Raw genomic sequence first — 23628 nt, 5'->3', positions numbered from 1 at the left:
CATACTGTTTCATTTCTGTAAATAAACATTTACGTATCTATACAACTAACATGCATTTCACATCAGGGCATCATGGTGACTGAGTGTTGGTTTGTATACAGATGGGTAAGATGGTTCTTGAAGATTCCTATTAATGACAACATAGTCCTCTATGGTGTCAGTGTAAATGCAACCTGGTGTTCTAAAAGTGTCACAAGAGTGTAGAGGAATGAACAAGTCCAAATGCTATCAATTAAGACAGTTTGTGTTCATTCCTGCTTGAAGATCAAATTTACTCCATCAGATTGAGTTTGCCATGTTTTTTCTGGTGCCTTCTCAAGCATTCACAATTTTCTGTGGCCCCCTACTGCACCCCCAAACAGAGCCCATCAAGCATTGTTTCGACTTTTCTGCCCACACGGTCCTCCCCTGACCACCGAGGAAGAGTTGTCTGTGTTTCTGTCTGGGCCTGTTTTGGCGCACACACTCTGACCCCTTCCTCCGTCCTCTTTGAAGACCTTGCTCCATCAGATGCCTGTCTCCTTTCTTCCACTACAGTCAGTCATTTCTTAATTGTTTCTCCCTTTTCAGTGTTTCTCCATACTTAAAAAAAAAAAAAAGTAAGAAAGAAACATGTGTCTGGAGCAGTTTATATTTACCCACGTTCTATCCTTGGGTCGGGAAGATCCCCTGGAGGAGGAAATGGCAAGCCACTCCAGTGTTCTTGCCTGGAGAATCCCATGGACCGAGGAGCCTGGCAGGCTACAGCCTATGGGGTCACAAAGAGTTGGACCTGACTGAGCAACTGAGCACATGGAAGTTTTGCCCCTCATCGTCCCTGTATACTTAAATTATAGTTGTTATTTAAATTAGCTCAGTGTTTTTATTATTATGACTGTGCAAATATTGTTTCCAGCTGAGGCTATGTTGTTTCCTTTATTGAATAATGTGGGGGGCCCCACCCCTGGCGTTAGTGTATTTTTGTTTGATTTTTTGTTTATCCATCATGGTTTCATTTCCACACTCTCTGACGGCTGGCAGGCACATCTTCTCCCAAGACATTCAGAAAGTCCTTTGAAGTCCTTCTGTCCCTCATATCCACCCTTCTCTCCTCCAGCCCACCTGGACTGCCATTGCCTGCAGCATCCTAGATCTCAGGCCTAAGAAGTCCATTGACCGTCTGTGTGTTCAATCCCATGTTTGCTCGATGATGTGATCCTCTTTTGAGACTGTTGCCTCCTTTCAGAGAGTTTTTGGTTTATTCCCTCCCACAGTTCATCTCCTAGTAATTTGCTGAGAAGAAGGCCTTGTGAGAGTAAATATTTAGATACCTCGTGTGTCTGTGTGCTGGGTGCTTGGTGGGCCCCAAAATCAAAAGATAATTGTCTTTTATTTCTCAGGAACTTTCTTATATTATTTAATTGAGAAGTTTTCTGTTTTTTCCCTCTTTTTCCATTAACTCTTTTTTTTAGTCTTTTTTCTTCTATTTTGTTAGATTTCCTCAACTTATATCTTTCTATTAAACTTCTACTCTCTTGTATTTGTCTTCTAATTGTTGTATATTTATCTCTAATCTGTTCTTAAATTTTTAATTTCTAAAATGTGGTGCTTATTCTATGAATTTTAAAAATTAAAAAAAAAAACTACCAGTGTTTATTTCTTGATTACAGGATCTTTTTTCCTGTTCTGTGTTTCTGTTTTATTTTGGGGTTCTTCTTCTGTTTGTTTTGGTCTCTCTGTCTTATGCTGGAGGTTCTTCTCAAATGTCCAGTGATCTTTGGCTTTGTTCACGTTTAGTAATGGGTCTAAAAGTCGAGTTAGAGGCTCTGCATGTGGGCAGAGATTGAGGTCTGGTGGCTGTCACAGTAACGCGGTTATGTAGGAGCAGGCTGTGTTGTTGCAGGAGCCTTTGTAGGTTTATGGATTTCTCCGGGGGAAGCCGTGTGATGGCTCACACCTGGCTGTCCGTATGCTGGTTGTTGGTCGCAGGTGAAAAAAGAACCAGAGGGTACATCGACAGTTAATGAACCTACATTGACACCTCATCAACACCCAGAGTCCATAGTTTACATTAGGGTTTGCTCTTGGTGTTTTTGAGCTTGAACAAATGTTTAATGACATGTGTCCACTATTGTAATATCACACAAAATGGTTTCACTGCCATAAAACTTCTGTGTTCCTTTTGTTCTTCTGTCTCTTTCCCCAGCTCTTGGCGATCACAATACTGTGGCCATCCTTATACTGGCTCTGTAGTTTTGTGTTTTTCATGTCATGTGGTTGGAATCATACATTTTACAGGCTTCTGCTTGGCTTCTTTCACTTGGTAGGAATGCATTGAAGTTTCCTTGGATCCTGTTTTTTTTTTTTTTTTAATAAAAAATTTGCAGAATAAGCACAATTAAAAATTTTTTGGGGGGGACTTCCCTGGTGGTCCAGTGGTTGAGTCTTCACTTCCAATGCAGGGAGTTGTGGGTTTGATCCCTGGTTGGGAAGCTAAGAGCCCACATACCTTGTGGCCAAAAAATCAAAACATAAAATGGAAACAGTACTGTAACAAATTCAATAAAGACTTTAAAAATGGTCGATATAAAAAGTCTTAAATGTTTTTTTGTTTTGTATTAAAAAAGAGTACAGAATTACTAAAAGAAGTTACAACAACTGTAGTATAATTTAAATACTTCCACTTATTAAGTGAAAGCTTCTAGCATAATCCTTATGGTGTAGTTTCCTTAGATAAGTGTGCTTAGTCGCTCAGTCATGTCCAACTCTTGAGACTGCATAGACTGTAGCCCGCCAGGCTCCTCTGTCCATGGGATTCTCCAGGCAAGAATACTGAAGTGGGTTGCCCTTTCCTTCTCCAGGGTATCTTCCTGACCCAGGAATCGAACCTGGGTCTCCTGCATTGCAGGCAGACTCTTTACTGACTGAGCTATGAGGGAAGCCCTTAATAACCCTATCTGGGGTTTTAAATTTGAGAGATGTCATGAGCACAAATATTTCACTCCAGACCTCTTGCTGGAAGTTCCCAAACCAAGGTCATTGATAAGCTCCTCATCCCACGATCAAAGGACCACTTTAAAATCCTTATAGTAAGTTAATTCTGCTGCATTTGCAGTGGAATTTTTGGAAACTCTTTCTCCTGTTGGTCTCTATGACGCACCAGCTCTGGATGTTTCTTCTTAATTTTGACTACCTTTCCTCTGCCAGTTCTTCATCCCCCATTATCATTAATTGATGGAATTTCTCAAAGTTTCCTCTTCGACCCTCTTTTTGAGAAGAAAATAGTCTGATTGTGTAGGTGATACAATAAGGCAGCAGATGAGATTAGGAAGGTGACTGAATCACAGATTCACTGAATGGGTTGACCCCCAGGAGGCCACCATTCCAGCCCCCGATCTCAGACCCTCTGGCCAGTAGCTGCATGTCTTCAGCTTGAACAGCTCAGGAAAAGATATTCATGCCTCACTGAGAGAGGATCCATTTTGCTTTCGAGTGAAACCACATCAAAAAGTCCTGGGATCTCCGTCATCGCTTCTGTTGTGGAATTCTGGACCTATACAGAACACATGTAATTGTACTTTCTTCTTTTTTTTATTTTTAAAATTTTATTTTAACATGTACTTTTGGTTGTACTGGGTCCTCCTTGCTGCTTGCAGGCTTTCTGTGCTATGGGGCTACTCTCTAGTTGTGGCGCATGGGATTTTCATTGCGGTGGCTTCTCTTGTTGCAGAACACACACAGGCTGTAGGGCGTGCAGGCTCAGCAGCTGCGGCACACGGGTGTAGTCTCCCTGCAGCATGTGGGATCTTAGGCCTGGCATCGAACGTGTGTCCCTACGGTGGCAGGCGGGCTGGACCACCAGGGAGGTCCTGCAGTTGTACTTCCACATGACGTTCTTTAAAATACTGACTACAAGATCATACCATGAAATTGCTGTTTTTCCTTTCCAGACATAATTAGTTCCTTCAGCTGGTCCTCAAATGATAGCCCTCCCTCCATGAATACATATTTATTGATCATTTACTACCTGAAATACAAATTATCTTTTCTCTTCTTAGAGAAGTTCGTGTAAATGAGGACAACTAGGAGAGCAAAACTTGAATTTCTTTATGATCATATTTATTATTAGCTGACTCTGGGGGACTTAAATTATCTGGACTGTCATCTTCATCTGCTTCACTTTGCTTATAGACCCTGTTTAACTGGCCTCCTCTCCCTCTTGTTTGATGTTAGCACTGCATTTATGAGCTGATGATATTTATTCTTTAATGTGCAATAAAGCTATAGGTTAAAAGCTAAGGACTGTTAAACATATTGATTGTTGCTTTGAAGACTTCAAATGTTAAAAGAACTGATTAATACTATTTTTTTAGAATGTTTTATGAATACATTTCGGATTCCTTAAAAATTAAACTGAGGTCATAAGATCTTTAAACCTATTGAGAAGTGCTCTTTGATGACCTAGAGGGGAGGGAAGGGAGTGGGAGGGAGGCTGCAAAGGAAGGTGATATGTGTGTACTTACAGCTGATTCACATTGTTGTACAGCAGAATCTAATAGAACATTGTGAAGCAGTTATACTTCAATAAAAAATAAATTAAACTTATAGAGAGTGAACTTTAGGGACCTCTCATCCTTTGGGGGATGCATCAGGGGTCATTGGTGTTGGTCTTCCTGAATTTGGGGTCATGACTCCATCAGGCTCTGTCTCCTGGTCATGCTGTCTTTGTCTGGCTATGGCTGCAGCTTTCTCAACAGTTGGGCTTGCACTTTGCTGATCTACCATCTATGCAGACCTAGGAGTAATATTTTAATCCCATTTTTTCTTTGGCTGTGCCTCATGGTATGCAGGATCTTAGTTTCCAGACCAGGGATGGAACTGGTACCCCCTCTGCAGTAGAAACACAGAGTCCTAACCACAGGATCACCAGGAAAGTCCCAGACTTGGGAATAATATTTTAAAATGCAAAAATATTAGCCCACTGCTTAAAAACTAGTGATGATTCTCCAAGATAAACTCCAGCCTGTCTGCATGGCCTGCCATCTGCCCACCCCAGCCCAGCCAATTTCATACCTTGAGGCCTGCCTTTGGCCATTGGACAACTCTGACTTTATTCTCTTGGCACCCATTCTGGCCATTTCCCACCTCTGAGTCTTTCTGAGCCTCTTCTTTCTGCTTCTAAAGTATAGTTTCTCACTTCTACACTTAGCAAATGGCAACCCACTCCAGTACTCTTGCCTGGAAAATTCCACGGACTGAGGAGCCTGGTAGGCCACAGTCCATGGGGTCACAAAGAGTCGGATATGACTGAGTGACTTCACATAACATAACATAAGACTTGCTTAGCTGTCACCTCCTCCGTAAAGTCTTCCCTGACTTACTTTCTAACTGCTCGCCTCCCCCCACAACCCCCACCTTTGGTTTTGGCTTGGATCCTGCTGGGTTCTGACTGCCTTGTGCATTTTCCTCTGCTCTTTTTTTTTTTTTTTTTTTCTTTTTTACTTCTGTCCTTAGTCATGTCTGATTGTTTGCTACCCTTTGGATTGTAGCCCACCAGGCTCCTCTGTCCATAGTATTCTCCAGGCAAGAATAGCAACCCACTGGAGTGGGTTACTATTTCCTCCTCCAGGGGATCTTCCTGACCCAAGGATTGAACTCCTATCTACTGCATTGCAGGTGGATTCTTTACCTGCTGAGCCATTGGGGAAACCCCTTTCCCTTCTGCCCCGATGGAATCACTTTTAGTTCCTTCAGCACTGAGAATGCTTTGCCAGTGCAAGGCTATATCCTTCCTTTTACACACTCAGTGGTCAGCACATGGCCAGGCATGGAGTCCATCTCAAAACATGTGTGTTGAACTCGAATGAAATGAGGGGGACTCAACCTTTGAACTCTCTGGCAAATCTGTTTTCAGCAAAGGGTTATAGAAGCTTAGATAGTTTCAGGGGAGTGTGTATGTGTCACGTCTCTATGGGATTCTCAAATTTTGCAGAAGCTTCTGAAAGGAACTCTTTTATGTCTATAAGTGTAATAGCCATGCCTATCAGAGAAAAAGCGTTCAAGACAAGGGAGGTGGTAGCAATGGTAACAGTGTATCCTGTGTCCTTTTCACAAGTTTGTTATTCTCAGGAAATGCAGCACATCATCAGTGTGAGTTTCATGTTTCATTGTAATTTTATTGAACGTGATGATACCACAACTAATAAACCTGCCATCAGATCAGATCAGATCAGTCGCTCAGTCGTGTCCGATTCTTTGCGACCCCATGAATCGCAGCACGCCAGGCCTCCCTGTCCATCACCAACTCCCGGAGTTCACTGAGACTCACGTCCATGGAGTCAGTGATGCCATAGAGTGACAAAATATCACTCAGCAAAATTTGATATTCATAAATGCAGGATAAGTGTTCTTCTCTTGGTATGACTAGTTTCTTGTAGAGCAAGTAAATGGTCCAAAGGAAGAATAATGCTTTGAGAGGATGCTGCCAGATGGGTGAAATAGAGCTGCTATTTATTTGTAGTCTGTAAACACAATCATTTGTGGGGGATGAACGGGTAATGCTTTTACCTGGAACCTCATAAAATTCTGAATTCAGGATATGTCAGTTTTTATGGCTTTGCACGGCCCTGTGATTTTAGTGTGGTTTAACTTTGGATTATTTGTCTGCAGCTTGAATGGTACCAGAACCAATTCTTGGCTGACAGCTTCCCCTTTGTCACCTCTCCCTGGGGACCAGGCTTGGTTAAAACGCTTCCCTTCTTTGTGTTCCTTTCAACCCCATAGAATGAAAGACCCTGAGGATCTGGTTTCATTAGAATTTTCTTAAGCATGAGGACCGTGTAATGACCAAAAGTGAAAGTGTTAGTTGTTCAGTCTTGTCTGACTCTGCGACCCCACCAGGCTCCTCTGTCCATGGGATGCTCTAGGCGAGAATACTGGAGTGGGTTGCCATTCCCTTCTCCAGGGGAACTTCTCCACCCAGGGATAGAACTTGAGTCTCCCACATTACAGGCAGATTCTTTACTGTCTGAGCTACTGGGGAAGCCCTGTAATGACCAAATAAATATCACAGTAGAAGTCTGATCTTCATAAATATATACATTTGCATTTCATCCTAGCGGATGTAAGATCCATGAAGCCAGTGAGTTTTGTCTGTTTTGACAACATCCATGTCTCTTAAACACCATATACCTACTACAGTGTAGGTGATCAAAAAGTATTTGTTGAAGTATTTTTCAGTGAAACCCCTGTGGGCCCGGAACTTCTCTTCAATAAAACATACATCTGTGCAGTTTGGATTTTCAGGGCATTTAAAAATATCATCTCAATTTCCAAGTTTTAATCTGAGGAAATATTGGCCACTAGGCAGGTGGGAGGTACAGGTGAAGCTCAGAGCTCTCTTTTCTGCCCCTGAAGTCACTAGCAGGATCAGCTTCATCCGCTGTGTAAGAAAATACTAGTGAACTGCTCTGTAACGGTTTCAGAAACTCTGTGTGTGTGTTTGTGTGTGTGTGTGTACCTGATGAAAATGTTTTGGGCAAAGGTATTTTTAATCCTTTTTGTTTCACAATGCTCCCGTTTCTTTTTGCTTAGCCTTGTGGAGCTAAGCCTCATCCAAGACAATTTTCTGCTCTTTTTTAAGAGTGGAGTGTTAGAATCGTGCCCCCCCCATCCTACCCCGTGAATGCCCCAAAGCCTTAGGTCGGGTCATAGACACGTAGGGTGAAGGGTGCTTCCGTTTCAGATGGTGCAGGCTGGGGGGCAGCAAGCAGGAGACTGATCTCGATCTTAGGGAGACAGCAGCGAGCAGTGGCTTGAAGTGGGATCTTAGTTCCCTGTCCAGTGTTTTGTTGCTTCAAGACTAGATGTATTTTCCATCATCCTTCAGAGTGCCCTTGTTTGGGACGGAGTTCTACGTTATCTCCAGAAGTGAGACACAGAGACAGGGCCCCATGGAACTAAAATTTAACATTTTAAATATTGTGAATATTTTATCACAGTTTTATTTTATTTGCATTTATGTGACACTGGATGATAGATGGCTTTTTAAAAATTGTGATTTCATTGCTAAAAAACCAGGTTGGCTTAATAATAATTGGCTTCATGGGTAATTATGCCAGCTAACATCTGTTCTCTCAATTGAAAGTGTGCTTGTGTATGGATTATCTATAAACAATGTTTAATTTAGTGATAAGTCTATAGAAAATTATTGGTCAGTCTGAGACTCAGGTCATATTCTTGTCTCCTAATCAATGCTAAGTTTAAGTCTCAGGGGAAACTGTGATAGCTGCTGTGTTTATTTCCTGTCTGCTCCTATGCCTAAAATATATAAGAAGTTAACATATACATGTCATTCTCAAGTATTTTAGAGTTTCTGAATGTCTGCTGTATCAAGATGATAGTATGAATTCATCCCAAAGTAGTTATACTCTCCTCATTTTGGCTATGTGAATTTAATCTGTAGAATTTATGAGACCTCTTGGCAAAAAATGTCCCCAAATGTTTATAATGCTGTGCCGATGAATGTGTTTGAGATGTAATTAAGTAGAACTTATTTTCTTTTTCCAGTTCTATCAGGAGGTCCATTGCCTCAAGGACATGAATTTGAGCTGTATGAAGTTAGATTTCACTGGGGAAGAGAAAACCAGCGTGGTTCTGAGCACACAGTTAATTTCAAAGCTTTTCCCATGGAGGTAAGAAGAACAAATCAGCTTGAACAGCACTAAAACTTTGTTGTTCATGTAGAGTATTTGGTGATTTACTGAAAATGATTTAGTTTCCAAGTAGCTGTGTAGTTCTTGAATTTGATCAATTTGTATTAAAATAAAAAAGCTTTTGGCAGCAGAAGAAACTTCCCATTAGCCTTAATGGGCCTGGAGAATGCCCATGGGCTGTTGGTTATAAAGGTAATCTATGCTGTTAAGTTTCATCATTGTATTATTATTATTGTAAAAATTCTATAGATTCACCAGGTCACTTTTGTGGATACTATGAATGGATGATAAACAGAAAACAACTTTTGGAGAAACTTCAATGGTAATTAAAAGTCTAGTTTAGCTCTGATTAAAATTGGTGAGTTGATTTATTCATCTCAAGTAATTAGAGGAAGAGAGAGAGATTTTTAGAGAGTTATTTTGTCTGAAGAAGTCACTCTCCTGCTTACCTTCTTAGTCAACTCCTGCTCTTCTTCAATATCTAGTTAGCATGTCATTTCTTTATGGGACTCTTTCTGAGTTCCTTCCCAAAGCAGAATTAATTTCTCCCTCCTCTGTGCTCCTAGTTTCCTTGATAGATGGCTGCTGAGGAATTGATCTCATGCATTGTAACCGTTAGTGTTTAAAGAGTCCTTCTCATTAACTGTGGGCTCTTGTTATGGATTCAAGTGTTTGTGATTTACCACTGCCCCCCTCAATTCATATGTTGGAAACTGTACCCCTTCATGCGATGATATTAGGGGGTGGAGCCTTTGGAAGGTGATTAGGATTAGAAGAGGCCATGAGGGTGGGGCCCTCATGAATGGAATTAGTGCCCTCGTGGACTCCAGAGGGAGCTTGCTTCTTCTTGCTCACTGCTGGGTGATGGACACAGGACCATCTCCAAGCCAGGAAGCGGGCTCTCACCAGGTACCCTGATTGTGGACTTCTCAGCCTCCAGTACTGTGAGAAATAAATTCTGTTGTTTAAGCTACCAGTCTATAGTAATTTGTTATTACAGCCCAAGCTAAGACAGTCTCCTTCTCACTCTCTGGGTTCCTTCCAACATTGAGTCCAGTGCCAGGAACATCGAGACAACGCATGTTGGTGCAATTGACAGGATGCCTCTGTTGTTCATATTTCTTTCTATACGGACCAAAGTTCTCTCCTGGGAAATAGCCCATCAGTGACAAGTAATGGTATATTTGAGGGGCCATCAAAATGCCAGTCTTCCTATCATTCCCAGCTGCATGTACTGCAGTGTGGAATTGCTCATGACCAGATGCCACATTCATATCTACCTCATTGCCTGGAAATCACTACTGTTTATATAAGTGATACATATACCTTAAAGAATGAAATCAGAGAAAATATTTTTCAATGTTGCTTGAATAATCATTAAAGAAGTTTTATTTTGAAAGCTCAAAATATCCCTTCCTTAAAAAAACTCAGGGTCTTAAAGAAATATTAAATGAAAAAATATTATGTGTTTTGAGGATGGAGGGAAAAAACCAATTGCAGTGTGTTGAATAGCATGTGTGGTATGTGAAGTGAAGTGAAGTTGCTCAGTCGTGTCCGACTTTTTGCAACCCCATGGACTGTAGCCTACCAGGCTCCTCTGTCCATGGGATTTTCCAGGCAACAGTACTGGAGTGGACTGCCATTTCCTTCTCCAGGGAATCTTCCTGACCCAGGGATTGAATCTGGGTCTCCCACATTGTAGACAGACGCTTTACCGTCTGAGCCACTAGGGAAGTCCTAAGTGGTATGTGATACTGAAGACAATAACAGGAGATACTTCTTTAAGGCCTTGATGGGCGACGTTGGGTCTTCAAATGTTACCTTTCCTAGGGGCTTTTCCCCTCAGTGCCCACAGACATCCTTTCACGTCTAGTGCCTTGAAACAGTTCCACCCCATCTCTGTGTCACCTCTTGCTGCTGCCCTATCCCCATCCAATGTGAGAAGGAAGAGTTCATGCCAGAACATATGAAAGAAGAGAGAGGACCAAAGACAATTCCAAATAAATCTGCAGAGTAGCCGAGGGCTGTGGAGGGACAGGAAGACACTGGGCTGTCATCCTGCCCTCTTCTTTGTGTTTGAAAAGCTTCTCCATTTCAACCAGCCTTCAAAGATATATTGGTCTAATCAAAAATTTAGGGAGAGATGGGAGTCCTTGGAAAAGCACCAACTTCTGGATGAAGATTCAGTGACTTTGCTTGTGACACACAGAACTTACAGCCTTGGGGAGTTTTAATCGCTTAAGTGAGTCAGCGATATATGCTTTTCTCCCCAAAGTCAAAAAGAACTTCCGGATCAAATGTTCAGACTGGTCCTGCTACTTGATGAAAGTTTAACTGTCCTGGTCCATTAAGCGCAGGTAATGGTTTGTGCTGAGTGGAGATTAAATTCTGGTTTTGTTTCTGCAGAAATATTTTTATGTTTAGAATGATGGAATTACTGACTGTCATTTTTCCAAAAATAGATGATGAATAATATTTGAATTCTGTGTTATCCCAGATTATCTCTGATCCAGTCCTGAGAAAAGTACTTATATTGGTCATCTGATGTTGGTTTTTAGTGCTGGGTCCTGATGAGTGTGTCAGTGCCGTGGGTGCACAGAGTTAGAGGGAGGTAACTGTGAGTCAGGTATGTTTTGTTTTGTTTTGTTTTAATGGAGGCTGTGAAGGGTAAGCTGGGTTTTCAGGAGGAGAGGGCTGACTCAGTGAAAGAGAGAAGGACTCCACTTAGAATAGTTGAGGAGGGAATGAGATGCCTAAGTGGAGATAGGTAGATAAATTGCCACCATCCCCCTGTCCTGAACTGCCATCCATTTGGAATATAAAGACATAGCCAAAGGAACAGTAGAGAGTGAGGGGACCAGGTACTGTTTGGGGTACATAATTAAAAAATAATAATTTTCTAGGATACTTTTTCTATCTTATTTAAAGTTTAAGACTGACTTTAATCTCCAAAAGATATTTCAATATATATTTCCTTTTTGTTTATTTTACTTTAATTTAGATGGACGGTTTATTCAACAAACATTGTAAACAAATATTTACCTTGTCTGTTGCATATAACATGGGGATAGCTTTTGAACAGCAATTCATCAAGCTTGCCTGTTGACTTTTAAAAATTATTTGTGTGTGCTCAATAATGTCCAGCTGTTTGTGACCTCCTGGACTATAGCCTACTGGGCTTCTCTGTCCATGGAGTTTTCCTGGCAAGAATACTGGAGTGGGCTGTCATTTCCTACTCCAGAGGATCTTCCCCACCCAAGAATTGAACCCTCATTTCTTGCGTCTCCTGCGTAGGCAGGAGGATTCTTTACCACTGCGCCACTTGGGAAGCCCTTTTAAAATTATAAATACAGGCCTAAAAGCAATCCTGAATGTATGTTTGATACTACTAGTAGTCAGCCACATCACTTCAAAAATTAACGCAATTTGTGACATTAGACAATTTAAACTGCAGCTCTTGTGCTCAGCAAGATGGATCAAGCGTGTCCTTTCTGCTTTTCCTACTTGAGATTTTCAGTTTTCAGAAACACGCATGCTTTCACGGCTGCCTGACATTTCTTGCCATGTTTTCATCTTGTAAACCAAATTCCATTATGAAGACTCCAGATTTCTGCTTAAATGACAGTGCTTAACAAGAGAAAAGAAAATTGTGCTGCATTTTTCTTCCTGTTACCTAAAACATAATGGGTTTGCATGTATTAACTATTTTTACAAGCGTCTGGGTGATGTCTACCAGCTTGAATTCTTACTGTGTGGATATTTTGCGTCATGATATTTAATCAAGACAGCAAATGTGAGTAGAAGGTTGTTGGTTTAAGCCAAGTATGGGATCCAGTCAAATTAATTCCTGTCTGTCCTTCTCGTGGCTGTAGAAGCTTCGTATTTTCTTTGGACGTCATTGGATGTCTTAGCTCTTGATGATCAGTTTTAATACTCTATGAATTTTGTGATTAGCTCTATCCTTGGTGCATCCACCATATCACTAGAATTATTTATTGTATTCATATTAATTTCGTTTCAAATCCAGTTAATGGAGAAACTTCCAGATATTTAAGTTCAAATTCAACTTTCAGGATATGAGTTGTGTTTTAGTCATTTTATATGTGGAGACCGTCATGTTCTTTGCCACTTCTAACATTTAACATTTGCCACTTAAACATTTAACTCCTGGTAAATTGCGATTAATCTTCACACAGGGATCACTACACTCATACTTTTATGGGAGAGTACATTCCAGGCATTCAGGTTTTGTGCCAGAGCAGCAAAATTAAGAAAAAATCTGGGGAATGGAGAGATCAATAGTATGGCTAAGTTTTTTTTTTTTTCCTTCAAATAATAATATTAGCTCTCTGCTTTCCCTATCATTTTGCAAAGAGAGAATCTCTAATTTAATAACTAAATGTAGGAAGAGTAAGGTCTCAGGATAAACACCAGCCTATACGTTGAATAGACTGAACTTTTATTTATTTATTTTGATTTCACATTAAATATTTCTTTTAAAAAATTTATTTATTTGAATTGGAGGATAATTACTTTATAATAGCATGATGGTTTTTGCTATATATCAGTATGAGTCGGCCATAGGTATACATGTGTCCCCTCTATCCTGACCCGCACCTCACACCTCCCTCCCCGCTCCATCCCTCCAGGCTGTCACAGAGACTGGCTTTGGGTGCCTTGCATCACACATCACACTTGCACTGGCCATCTCTTTTACACATGGTAGTGCATATGTTTCAATGCAATTCTCTCAAATCATCCCACCCTCTCCTTCTCCCACTGAGTCCAAAAGTCTGTCCTTTACATCTGTGTCACCTTTGCTGCCCTGCATGTAGAATTGTCGGTACATGTTTTACAATGTGTGTTGATTTCTGTCATACAACAAGGTGAATCAGCTGTAATTATACGTATATTCTCTCCCTCTTAAGCCTCCCTCCCTTCCCCCCACCCCACCACCCAGGTCATCACAGGGTACCTGGCTGGGCTCCCTGTGTTATACCACAACGTCTCACCAGCTATCTATCTACTGAACTTTAAAAAACCTCCCTGGGTTATTTCCGTTTTCCTCATTTCACTACAGATGAATGGTGGTTTTATCAGAATGGGCACCGATCCTGCCCACACACCAGCAGGAGATCGGAGCTCGGGTTTGACTGTCGTCCCCTTTGGACCTAAAAGTTTACCCTTTGAGAGTGAATTATCCAGAGACACAGCTATTGTAGGGCCGACTCTTATCTTTATTTACACTATAGACAAAAGAAGCTCTTGCTCTGTGTACTCTCAAGGGCTCAGTGAGAACTGAGCTACATACCAGCTGTCTATGGAAAGTTGAGTGCATAAGATAAAGATCTGTTGTATGAAGCAGAAGTCCTTTTTTAAAATCAAAAAAAGAAAACCCAACTTTTTGGCCACATGGTGTGGCATGGGATCTTAGTTTCCCGACCAGGGATTGAACTAGTGCCCCTTGTATTGAAAGCGAGGAGTCTTAACCACTGGATCCTCAGAGAAGTCCTGAGCAGAGTCTTCAGTTGTGAAGAGTCAGACCCTGGTTGTAAAATAGGCCAACAAAACACTATGAAGAATGGATCTTATAATAAAGTGCCAATCCTGAATATTATACCGCGTCCCCTCAATGCCCCAGATCTCCAGATATCCCACATTTCTTCTGTTGTTTTCAGGCAAATAGTAGTGTCTACCATTCAAGTGTTCTTTGAGTGAGTAACTCCTGACCTTTGGGGTGCTGCCTTTCAACTCACTTGCATATTTATTTGACAGAAAGATGTTGATTTTTATTCATTTCCTGAGGAGATAGCAAGAAGAGTTTCATTGGTTAATAGTGAATTGATGATCTTCTCAAGTTATTTGATTTCCACAGGCATCCCAAGTTGAGCTTTAAGTTTGTCAGTCTCTTCCAAAATAGACTTCTATCGACTTTCCAAGGAAGTATAACAGGACAACTTCAGTGAGTTAGACCATGGTGAGGATTAGACATACAAGGCATATGGTCAAATATTTTATTTGTAAGAAGAACTTTAGAGATCACCTAGAAAAGTTATACTGAAGTAACTTTCTAAACTCTTATTAACCTCAGAGAAATCTGAGGCTCCCAAAGGTTGAGGGTCACAGAGCACTTTATAGGAAACCATGATGTAGAAGCGTGTCCTTTGGTTAATTAAATGCTCCATTTAAGAATTATCCTTTACTACTGGTCTTGCCTTTGGTGACTTAGATGGAAGGAGACAACACCAGAGTCTATGTCCCCCTTTCCACTGCCCCTGGCATTTATGTCTGCATGCACCCACATTTAGATGTGGGCATGTTTTTGCTTTTTGGTTGGTTTTTTTTTTGGCTGTGCTCCAAGGCATGTGGGATCTTAGTTCCCAGACCAGGGATTGAACCTGCATCCCCAGCACTGAAAGGTGGATTCCTAACCACTGGACAGCCAGGGATGTCCAAGGTGGGCTTGTTTTAACCTTGCTCTATTCTAGTGAAACTGTGACCTTGTGCCTGGGCCTTATGGGCTATGAAGATAAAACTCAGAGGGCCTTTGTGAAGGTACAGGAGTCTCCAAGGAGCAACCTTGCAACCTCCTGAGAATTGGGGTGGATTTAATGGACCATCAACTCCCCCCACCCCTCCTGAGATGCTCCCAAAGATCTGGAGAGGAAGCTGATGTTGCAGGAAATGGCAAAGGACACGCAGGATCTGTGAACTGACTTCTGTTCTGAGAGATGCTTTTTTATTTTTTCACCAAAGCCAAGTCTTACTACGAAAAGAAGCTCTAGTTTGAGAGCAGTTTATTTGCCATGATAGTTAATACTTGGGATTGTGGTTGCTTTATGGGAAATAAAAGGAATCTTGCCAATAAGAAGAGTTAAGACTGACACTAAAGGAAGCAATTTCACATTTGAATGTTCAGCTTCTCTGGGTGGTGTTATCGTTTTGACCAGAAAAAATTCTCTCAACTGTAATGATTATGATCATTTGGGTATCCAGGAATTATCCACAGGACTAGTAGATTGAGCCTCTTGGATAGTCAGATGGAAAAATTAGAACCTTGTGCTGTGGCCTCTTCAGTGGTCTTAATGGGGAACTCCCTCTCACATTTGGGTAAAGAAAAATAAAAACAGATTTTATATTTCCTGAATTCTAATGAACATTTGCCTTTTTAGTCCATAAAAATCATACCTCCTGCTCTGATTCAGCATGTTTATTTTTTTTTCCATTTATTAAAATGTATTTAGAGCAGAAATCTCAGTTTACTGAGTAGAAATTAAATTATAGTGCTGAACAAACAGAAATGTTCTTTTGGCTGCACCACGTGATATGGCAGTTTGCCATTTCCTCTTTGAAACAGAATTGTGTAAGGTTAACTTGACCTTAAAGTAGTTACTTTGAACCTACCTTCAATTTTACATTTATAAGGATTTCTCGTAGTAGATTATTCATTATCATTGTTTGAGAATGTATGGGAGGTTTTTCTTGCTAAACTAACTGAAAGAAGGATTAATATTGTAGCTGGTTTTACCATGTAAAGGCAAATTTGTGCAAAATAAAAATTAGTTCCTATAAATGAATATGATATATAATGTATTTATAGGTGGCTATATACTTGCTCCATGTAGACATTAAAAAAAATGTTTATTTATTTTTTTAATACAGAAGCTATCCTTTTTGGAGGGGGCTGTGCTGAGTCTTCCTTGCAGCACACGGGCTCTTTATTGCTGAGCGGAGATTTTCTCAAGTTGGGGTGAGCGGGGGCTACTCTGTAGTTGTGGTGCACAGGCTTCTCACCGTGGCGGCTTCTCTTGCTGCAGAGCATGGGCTCTAGGTGTGTGGGCTTCAGCAGTTGCAGCACGGGACTCAGTAGTTGTGGCTCAAGGGCTTAGTTGCCCCGAGGCACGTGGGATCTTGGATGAGGGATCAAACCTATGCCCCCTGAATTGGCAGGTGGATTCCTAACCACTGGGCCATGAGAAAGTCCCTAGAAATATTCAAAATTGGGTTCTAACAGATCTAATGGAGAAGGTAATGACAACCCACTCCAGTATTTTTGCTTGGAGAATCCCATGGATGGAGCCTGGTAGGCTGCAGTCCATGGGGTCGCTAAGAGTCAGACACGACTTCACTTTCACTTTTCACTTTCATGCATTGGAGAAGGAAATGGCAACCCACTCCAGTATTCTTGCCTGGAGAATCCCAGGGATGGAGGAGCCTGGTGGGCTGCTGTCTATGGGGTCGCACAGAGTTGGACATGACTGAAGTGACTTAGCAGCAGCAGCAGATCTAAATCCTCTAGTAAAACACATATCCTCTTAAATGGCCTTCCAATAAAAAATAGACTCTTGTTTGCTCAAACTCATGTCCATTGAGTTGGTGATGCCATCCAACCATCTCATTCTGTGTCACCCTTTTCTCATCCTGCCCTCAATCTTTCCCAGCATCGGAGTCTTTTCCAATGAGTTGGCTCTTCACATCAAGTGGCCAAAGAATTGGAGCTTCATCTTCAGCATAAGTCCTTTCAGTGAATGTTCAGAGTTGATTTCCTTTAGGATTGACTGGTTTGATCTCCTTACTGTCCAAGGGACTCTCAAGAGTCTTCTCTGGCACCACGGTTTGAAAGCATCAGTTCTTTGGTGCTCAGCGTTCTTATGTTTATATATCAATCCAAATTTCCCAATTTATCCCTCTTCCCTCTTCCCCATTGGTAATCATAAGTTTATTTTCTATGTCTGTGACTCTACTTCTGTTTTTTAAATAAGTTTATTTGTACCATTTTTTTAAGATTCCACGTGTGAGCAATGTAATATGTATCTTTCTTTGTCTGACTTAACTTCTCTCAGTATAATAACCTCTAAGTCCTTACATGTCACTGCAAATGGCTTTATTTTGTTCTTTTTATGGCTGAGTAATAGTCCATTGTATATGTGTACCACACCTTCTTTATCCATTTGTCTGTTGATAGACATTTAGATTGCTTCCATGTCCTGACTACTGTAAATAGTTCTGCGGTGAACACTGGCCTATATCCTTTCAAATTATAGTTTTCTCTGGATATATCTAGAGGAAGACTTTTGAAGGCATTTATTAGAAAGCAGATATGTTAAGATGTAGTTGATTGTCAGCCAGATGAAATGTTTGTCAACTAGTATGCAGAAGGCACTATGCTAGGTACAACCCTATTACAGTAGCTGTAGGCTAGCGTAAGTAGGATAACCTGGCCAACATTAGGATCAGTGAGAGACAGGACAGGAGAGTTTAGATGGTAGGGAAGAGTTGGGAAAGGTCTTTGTTCAGGAAAGCAACCGGAGAACCTGACTCCGGTGCTGCTGCCTCCAGTAACAGTGGAGCCTCGCGGGAGGGGTCAGGATGCTGTAGCTGGAAGTCAGAAAACTAGGATCCAAATCCAGGCTCTGCAGCCTTGAGCAAGCTAGTAAACTGCATACAGCCTTGATGTTCCTATCCTTAGAAGGGGCTTGAAACTAGATCAGAGGCTGTGCTGTGCTTAGTAGTTTAGTTGTGTCTGACTCTTTGTAACCCCATGTAGCCTGCCAGGAACTGCTGTCCATGGGAATTCTCCAGGCAAGAATACTGGAGTGGGTTGCCATGCCCTCCCCCCAGGGGATCTTCCTGACTCGGGGATTGAACCCATGTCTCTCACACCGCGGATTCTTTACTGTCTGAGCCACCAGGGAAGCCTAAGATCAGAGGCTGGCAAAGAGTAAACCCTTCAGTACGTATTTCCTATCATTAGGAAGAGATGGGGGATGTCATTGTGGTTGTGATGATAAAAATCTAGTGAAAATACCGTGAGAGCGAAACCAAAAGCTTTTTTTTTTTTTATTTCTACAGATAAGAAATGCAGAGACTATGAATGGAGAAAAAAGTTTGAAGTCTTTTTTTTTTTTCCTTTAAAACTCCTGTGTGCGTGCTAAGTGCCATGGACTGTAGCCTGCCAGGCTTCTCTTTCCATGGAATTCTCCAGGCAAAAATACTTAAGTGGGTTGCCATGCCCTACTCCAGGGAATCTTCATGAACCAGGGATCGAACCCACATCTTTTACATCTCCTGCATTGGCAGGCAGATTCTTTACCACTAGTGCTGTTGTAGCCACGAGTCCCAGGAAACAAACTCACTCAGAAGGACAATGCAGATAGTGGAGTGCAGTTTATCACATTGGAGGGCCCAAGGCAGAGTCTCCTCTCAGCCAAGGACTCTGACCAGTTTTTGTGAAAACCTTATATACCCTAAGTGTGCATGCACAAATCCACCTCCCCAAATTCCCTGACAATCAAGGTTAACCTGTGATTCATATGCCTTAAGCCTAGGTAGTTAACAGTGGACAATTATCAATAGGCCTGTGGTCATACCCCAGTAAGCATAATAGAATGTATGATTCTATTCAGTTACACAGATAATTAGGGTATTCTTTTAGCAATGAAGAGCCCTGGGGCTCTTCCTTCCAGGGGGCCTGGTTTTCCAGTTGGTATGTCATTTCCATAGATACTGGACATATAGCTCAAAGTCCACAGTCTGGCCCAAGATGGAATCCTGCTTTCAAGATAGAACCCGTTCTATTTCCTCCTTCAGTGCCTCCCCTGAATATATCATCTTCTACAAGTCCAGTCAGTAGGACATTTCCTGGTCATTTTTCCTGACACATCTCTTTATGCTTGCTATATGTGCATATGCACTAGAATTTATATTATTGGCTTCTTTTGCAGTAAAACGCAAGTAATTATTTCCTGCATAAAATAGTTGAGTAACAGTGTGATAAAACTTCTAATTGAATAGAAGGATGCTACGAGATTTTTAATTTCATGAGATCTTAATCAGTATAAAAACCGCCTACATTTTCCTAGTTGTTTTTCTTTTTGGATTTAAGAGCGATAGATCAAAATGACACAGTAAAGTTATTAGTAAGATAATTTTGCCCTGGCCACTGCGTTGCTGTGCTTGAATACATTTTTTTTTTTTTTTCTTTTAGCTTCTTAAGACTACACACAACAGAAACTCACTGTCTAATCTGGAGCAATGTACCATGAATCCTATGGGAAACTGGACTTTCTGATTCTGTTGTTCCCTAGCAGGAAGACTGCTCTGGTTGTAGTCACGTGTTTCGGGAAACAAACTCACTCAGAAGGACAATGCGGATAGTGGAATGCAGTTCATTACACTGGTGGACCCGAGGCAGAGTTTCCTCTCAGCCGAGGACCCCGACCAGTTTTTGTGAAAACCTTATATACCCTAAGCTTAGGTGCCCAAACCCACCTCCCCAAATTCCCTGAAACTAGTCTGAACAAAGGAAAAAGAAGTGTACAATCAAAGTTAACCGGTGATTCATTTGCCTTAGGCCTAGGTAGTTAACAATGGACAATTATCAATAGGCCTGTGGTCATACCCCAATAAGCATAATAGAATGTATGATTCTATTCGGTTACACAGATAATTAGGGTATTCTTTTAGGTGATGGAGAGCCCTGGGGCTCTTCCTTCTGGGGGCCTGATTTTCCAGCTGGTATGTGGTTTCCATAGATACTGGGCGTATAGCTCAAAGTTCACAGTCTGGCCCAAGATGGAGTCCTGCTTTCAAGATAGAGCCTGTTCTGTTTCCTCCTTCACGGTGACATGGATTGCCAGTCAAGGAGGGCTGCACTCTCATTCCATTCACCATGGTGCTGGCTGTCAGACTTCTCTATGGGTGTTTAACCTCAGTTCCTTCATTGGTACATAAGGGTGATGGAGTTTTTCCCACCCTTATGAAACTTAGCGAGAGGCTGTAAAAATTAATGGTGTAATACTGGAAGCACAATTCACTGAATATGGTGGTGGAAAATATTGTGTCAACTTAAAAAAGTATTCACAACCTAGAAGTTGAGAGTTATGTTTTATTTGGTGGAAATTTTTAGGACTTCAAACTCAGGAGGCAGCATCTCAAGTGACCCTGAGAGAGCTGCCCCAAGGAAATGAAGGGAGGAGCCAGGTTATATAGAAGTTTTGTAATAAAGAACAGGTAGCCTGAGTGTCAAAAGATGATTGTTAATTAAAGGAAAAGCAGATATCCCAAGTTAAGGACTTCAGTGCTTTTCTATGTATGGGAAGATGCAAGAGTCTGAGCTCACTGAAATTATTCCTTTGATTTGCACCTCAGCTCTCTCCGGCCAGTGTCCTGTGTTTCACATCCTGAGTTTCCTCAGGGCTCACCTTAGGGAGTTGGCTGCAGTCTGGTGGCTGCTAGAGGGCAGGTATTCTTTCCTTCTTGAGTCCCCTCAGGGCTCACCAGTTCACCATCCCTGGGATGGCGCAATCGCTGATGGCTGTAATGTCTTTGTTTACTGATATGGCAGGAAGTATTCCATTTCTCAATTGTTTTTAATTACAAAATCTGGTATTAAAGTGTTTCCTAAAAGCATTGTAAGGGCACAGTTAGCTCTGTTGGATGCAAATGTTGTAACTTGGGATGGTACAGTTTTTTTTTTTTCCCTCTAAAAAACCTTGAAATGAGTAGATAAAAAGAAATCCAGATTTTAAACATTAAGTATAAAAGGAAAACATTTGTAATTTTTAGACCTGGCAAATGAAAGATGGACTTTTTTTTTTTTTTAATCAATTAATGTTTTCACTTGGAAACCCTAAGGCAAGTGTATTTTCTAAACCCAGCTTACTGAATCACTTAGAACTCTGAATGAGAGAGTTTATTCAGTGGAACCAATTTATTTGCCTTCAGAGTTAATGTACATCTCATGGATATTCCTTCTTGGGTCTATAAATTGGTGAGTTCTCCCGGAAGATCCTATAAAGAGATCGCTTCTCCCCAGCCTGAGCTCTGAGCAAGTAGGAAGTAGGCATCGTTAGAGTCATCAGATAATGGAGAATAAAGCATCACCTTTGTTATAGATAAGGATGTCGAAGACGTAGCTTAGTATGAGAGAGGGAAGGGTCGGCCTACTCAGTCACAGGCAGTGGGGAGGGGGGAAGTGAGAAGGGAGGGAAAGAAGGTGGGTAAGGAGGTAGGGGTTGTGGGGGAGAGGTTCTAGGTTGCTTTATTAGCCTGCTTTCTAAGGGTAGCTCAAATTTCGTAAGAGGAATAAAGAGAAGGGAGGAGTTAGTTGAAGGGGTGGAAGACAGGTCAGCTTTGTTTAGGGAAAAATCTCTCTTTATGGGAACAAGGAACAGGGAAGAGGTATTTCCTGTTAATAAGACTAACTCTTCAAAATTCTCCCAAGTAGCCTTTACAGTTCTATGGCATTAGACACGAGCAAGAGACCAGCTGCATCTGGTGGTCAGTGAAGGAAGTCCGGCTTCCTTTTACTGAAGGTTTGTTCACTTAACCATCTGGGACCACATCCCTTCCTGCCTGTGCTCCATTATACCTAATGTAGTCCCACAGTTTTCTTCTTTCTAGAAGGAGTTGAGGACTTGGAGTGAGTAGAGATTTTGAAACATGTACAGGATTTATTTATTTATTTTTCTTTATAATTTACTTGGGTGGAGTTTTGCCCAATTCACCATCTCAGCTTGGACCAGCTTTTAAACCAAAGAGATGGTGACAGTTTACAGATGCTTCACTTTTCAGAACTCGTGACCCATGCCCAGGACTTAAATGGTTAATCCTGTTCCGAATTTGCATTGTATGACTCTGGAAATATTTTTCAATAATTTTTAAACGCAAATATCACTTATCCACCTTGTTATGGAGAACAAATATTACAGATTTTTATCAGCGGGCATTGTTGCTAATGAACTTACCAGCCCTGATGTGCTTTGTGTTGCTAACCTTGCTGTTTTCTCGCTGATGTAGAACTTGACTGTATTAAAGAGCTTGACTGTGTTTGGTCAGTGGCTTAGGTCATAGTGGGGATAAAGGCTGTAGTGATCCTGCTGCCCTCTCCTCAGCTGAGCTCAGTGGGTTACTTTGTAGCTCGCGAGCAAGTGAAAAGAAAGATATTGCTAACGTTTGAGTCTGCTAGGAAGGCAAGATGGTAGAGTTGATGTATACCATTCAGTTAGCAGACATTGGTTAAGTGTCTGTATTTAAAGCCAGGCAGACCCAGGGAAAAAAATCCCTGATTCAGGCAGATCCCCTGGAAACAGGAATGGCAACCCACTCCAGTATTCTTGCCTGGGAAATCATCCCATGGACAGAGGAGCCTGGTGGGCCACAGTCCCTGGGGGTCACAAAGAGTCAGACATGACTGAGAGACTAACACTTTCACACTTTTCTGTGAGAAACATAGAAGGTAAGAAGACAGGCTTTGTTGTTGTTTTATATTTTAATTTTATTGGAGTATAGTTGATTTACAGTGTTGTGTTAGTTTCAGGAGTACGGCAAAGTGATTCAATGATACATACATTCCTTCTTTTTCAGATTCTTTTCTCATAGAGGTTATCACAGAATATTGAGTAGAGTTCCCTGTACTGTGTAGTAGGTCCTTGTTGGTTATCTACCCTGATATATTGTAATGTGTGTGTGCTCATCCCAAGCTCCAGATTTCTCTCTCCTGCCCACTTTTCCCCTTTGATGACCATAAGTCTGTTCTCAATATCTGTAAGTCTGTTTTTGCTTTGTAAATAAATTCATCTGTATCTTAAAAAAAAATACTAGATATCATGTATGAGTGATACATGATATGTGTCTTCATCTCATTTCATTTAGTATGATAATGCCTAAGACTACCCCTATTGCTACAAATAGCATTGTTTCATTCTTATGGCTGAGTAATACCCCATTGTATATGTATACCACATCTTCTTTATCCATTCATCTGGTTGGATGTTTAGGTTGTTTCCATGTCTTGGCTATTGTAAGCAGTGTCACAGTGAACATTGGGGTGCGTGTATGCCTTTGGATTATGGTTTTCTATGGATACATGCCCAGGAGTGGGATTACTGTATCATATGGTAGTTCTGTTTTTAGTTTTTCAAGAAGCCTCCTT

At 41.3% G+C, this 23628-nt stretch overlaps 1 protein-coding gene across 4 annotated transcripts in view; it reads left to right on the top strand.

Annotated features, from left to right (window-relative positions):
* CA8 (carbonic anhydrase 8) overlaps nucleotides 1-23628 on the top strand; it is an 82009-nt gene that overhangs the window by 3531 nt on the left and 54850 nt on the right. For all 4 annotated transcript variants that reach the window (XM_019974035.2, XM_019974034.2, XM_070802567.1 and 1 more), the window contains exon 3: nucleotides 8548-8672. In XM_019974035.2, coding sequence (XP_019829594.1) covers nucleotides 8548-8672 — 125 coding nt within the window. The remainder of the gene's footprint in view (nucleotides 1-8547; nucleotides 8673-23628) is intronic.

This window comes from Bos indicus, chromosome 14 (assembly GCF_029378745.1).
Source record: "Bos indicus isolate NIAB-ARS_2022 breed Sahiwal x Tharparkar chromosome 14, NIAB-ARS_B.indTharparkar_mat_pri_1.0, whole genome shotgun sequence".
Taxonomy (NCBI): Eukaryota; Metazoa; Chordata; class Mammalia; order Artiodactyla; family Bovidae; genus Bos; species Bos indicus.
Note: the sequence above shows the minus strand (reverse complement) of the source record. Positions and strands in the feature narration are given on the sequence as shown.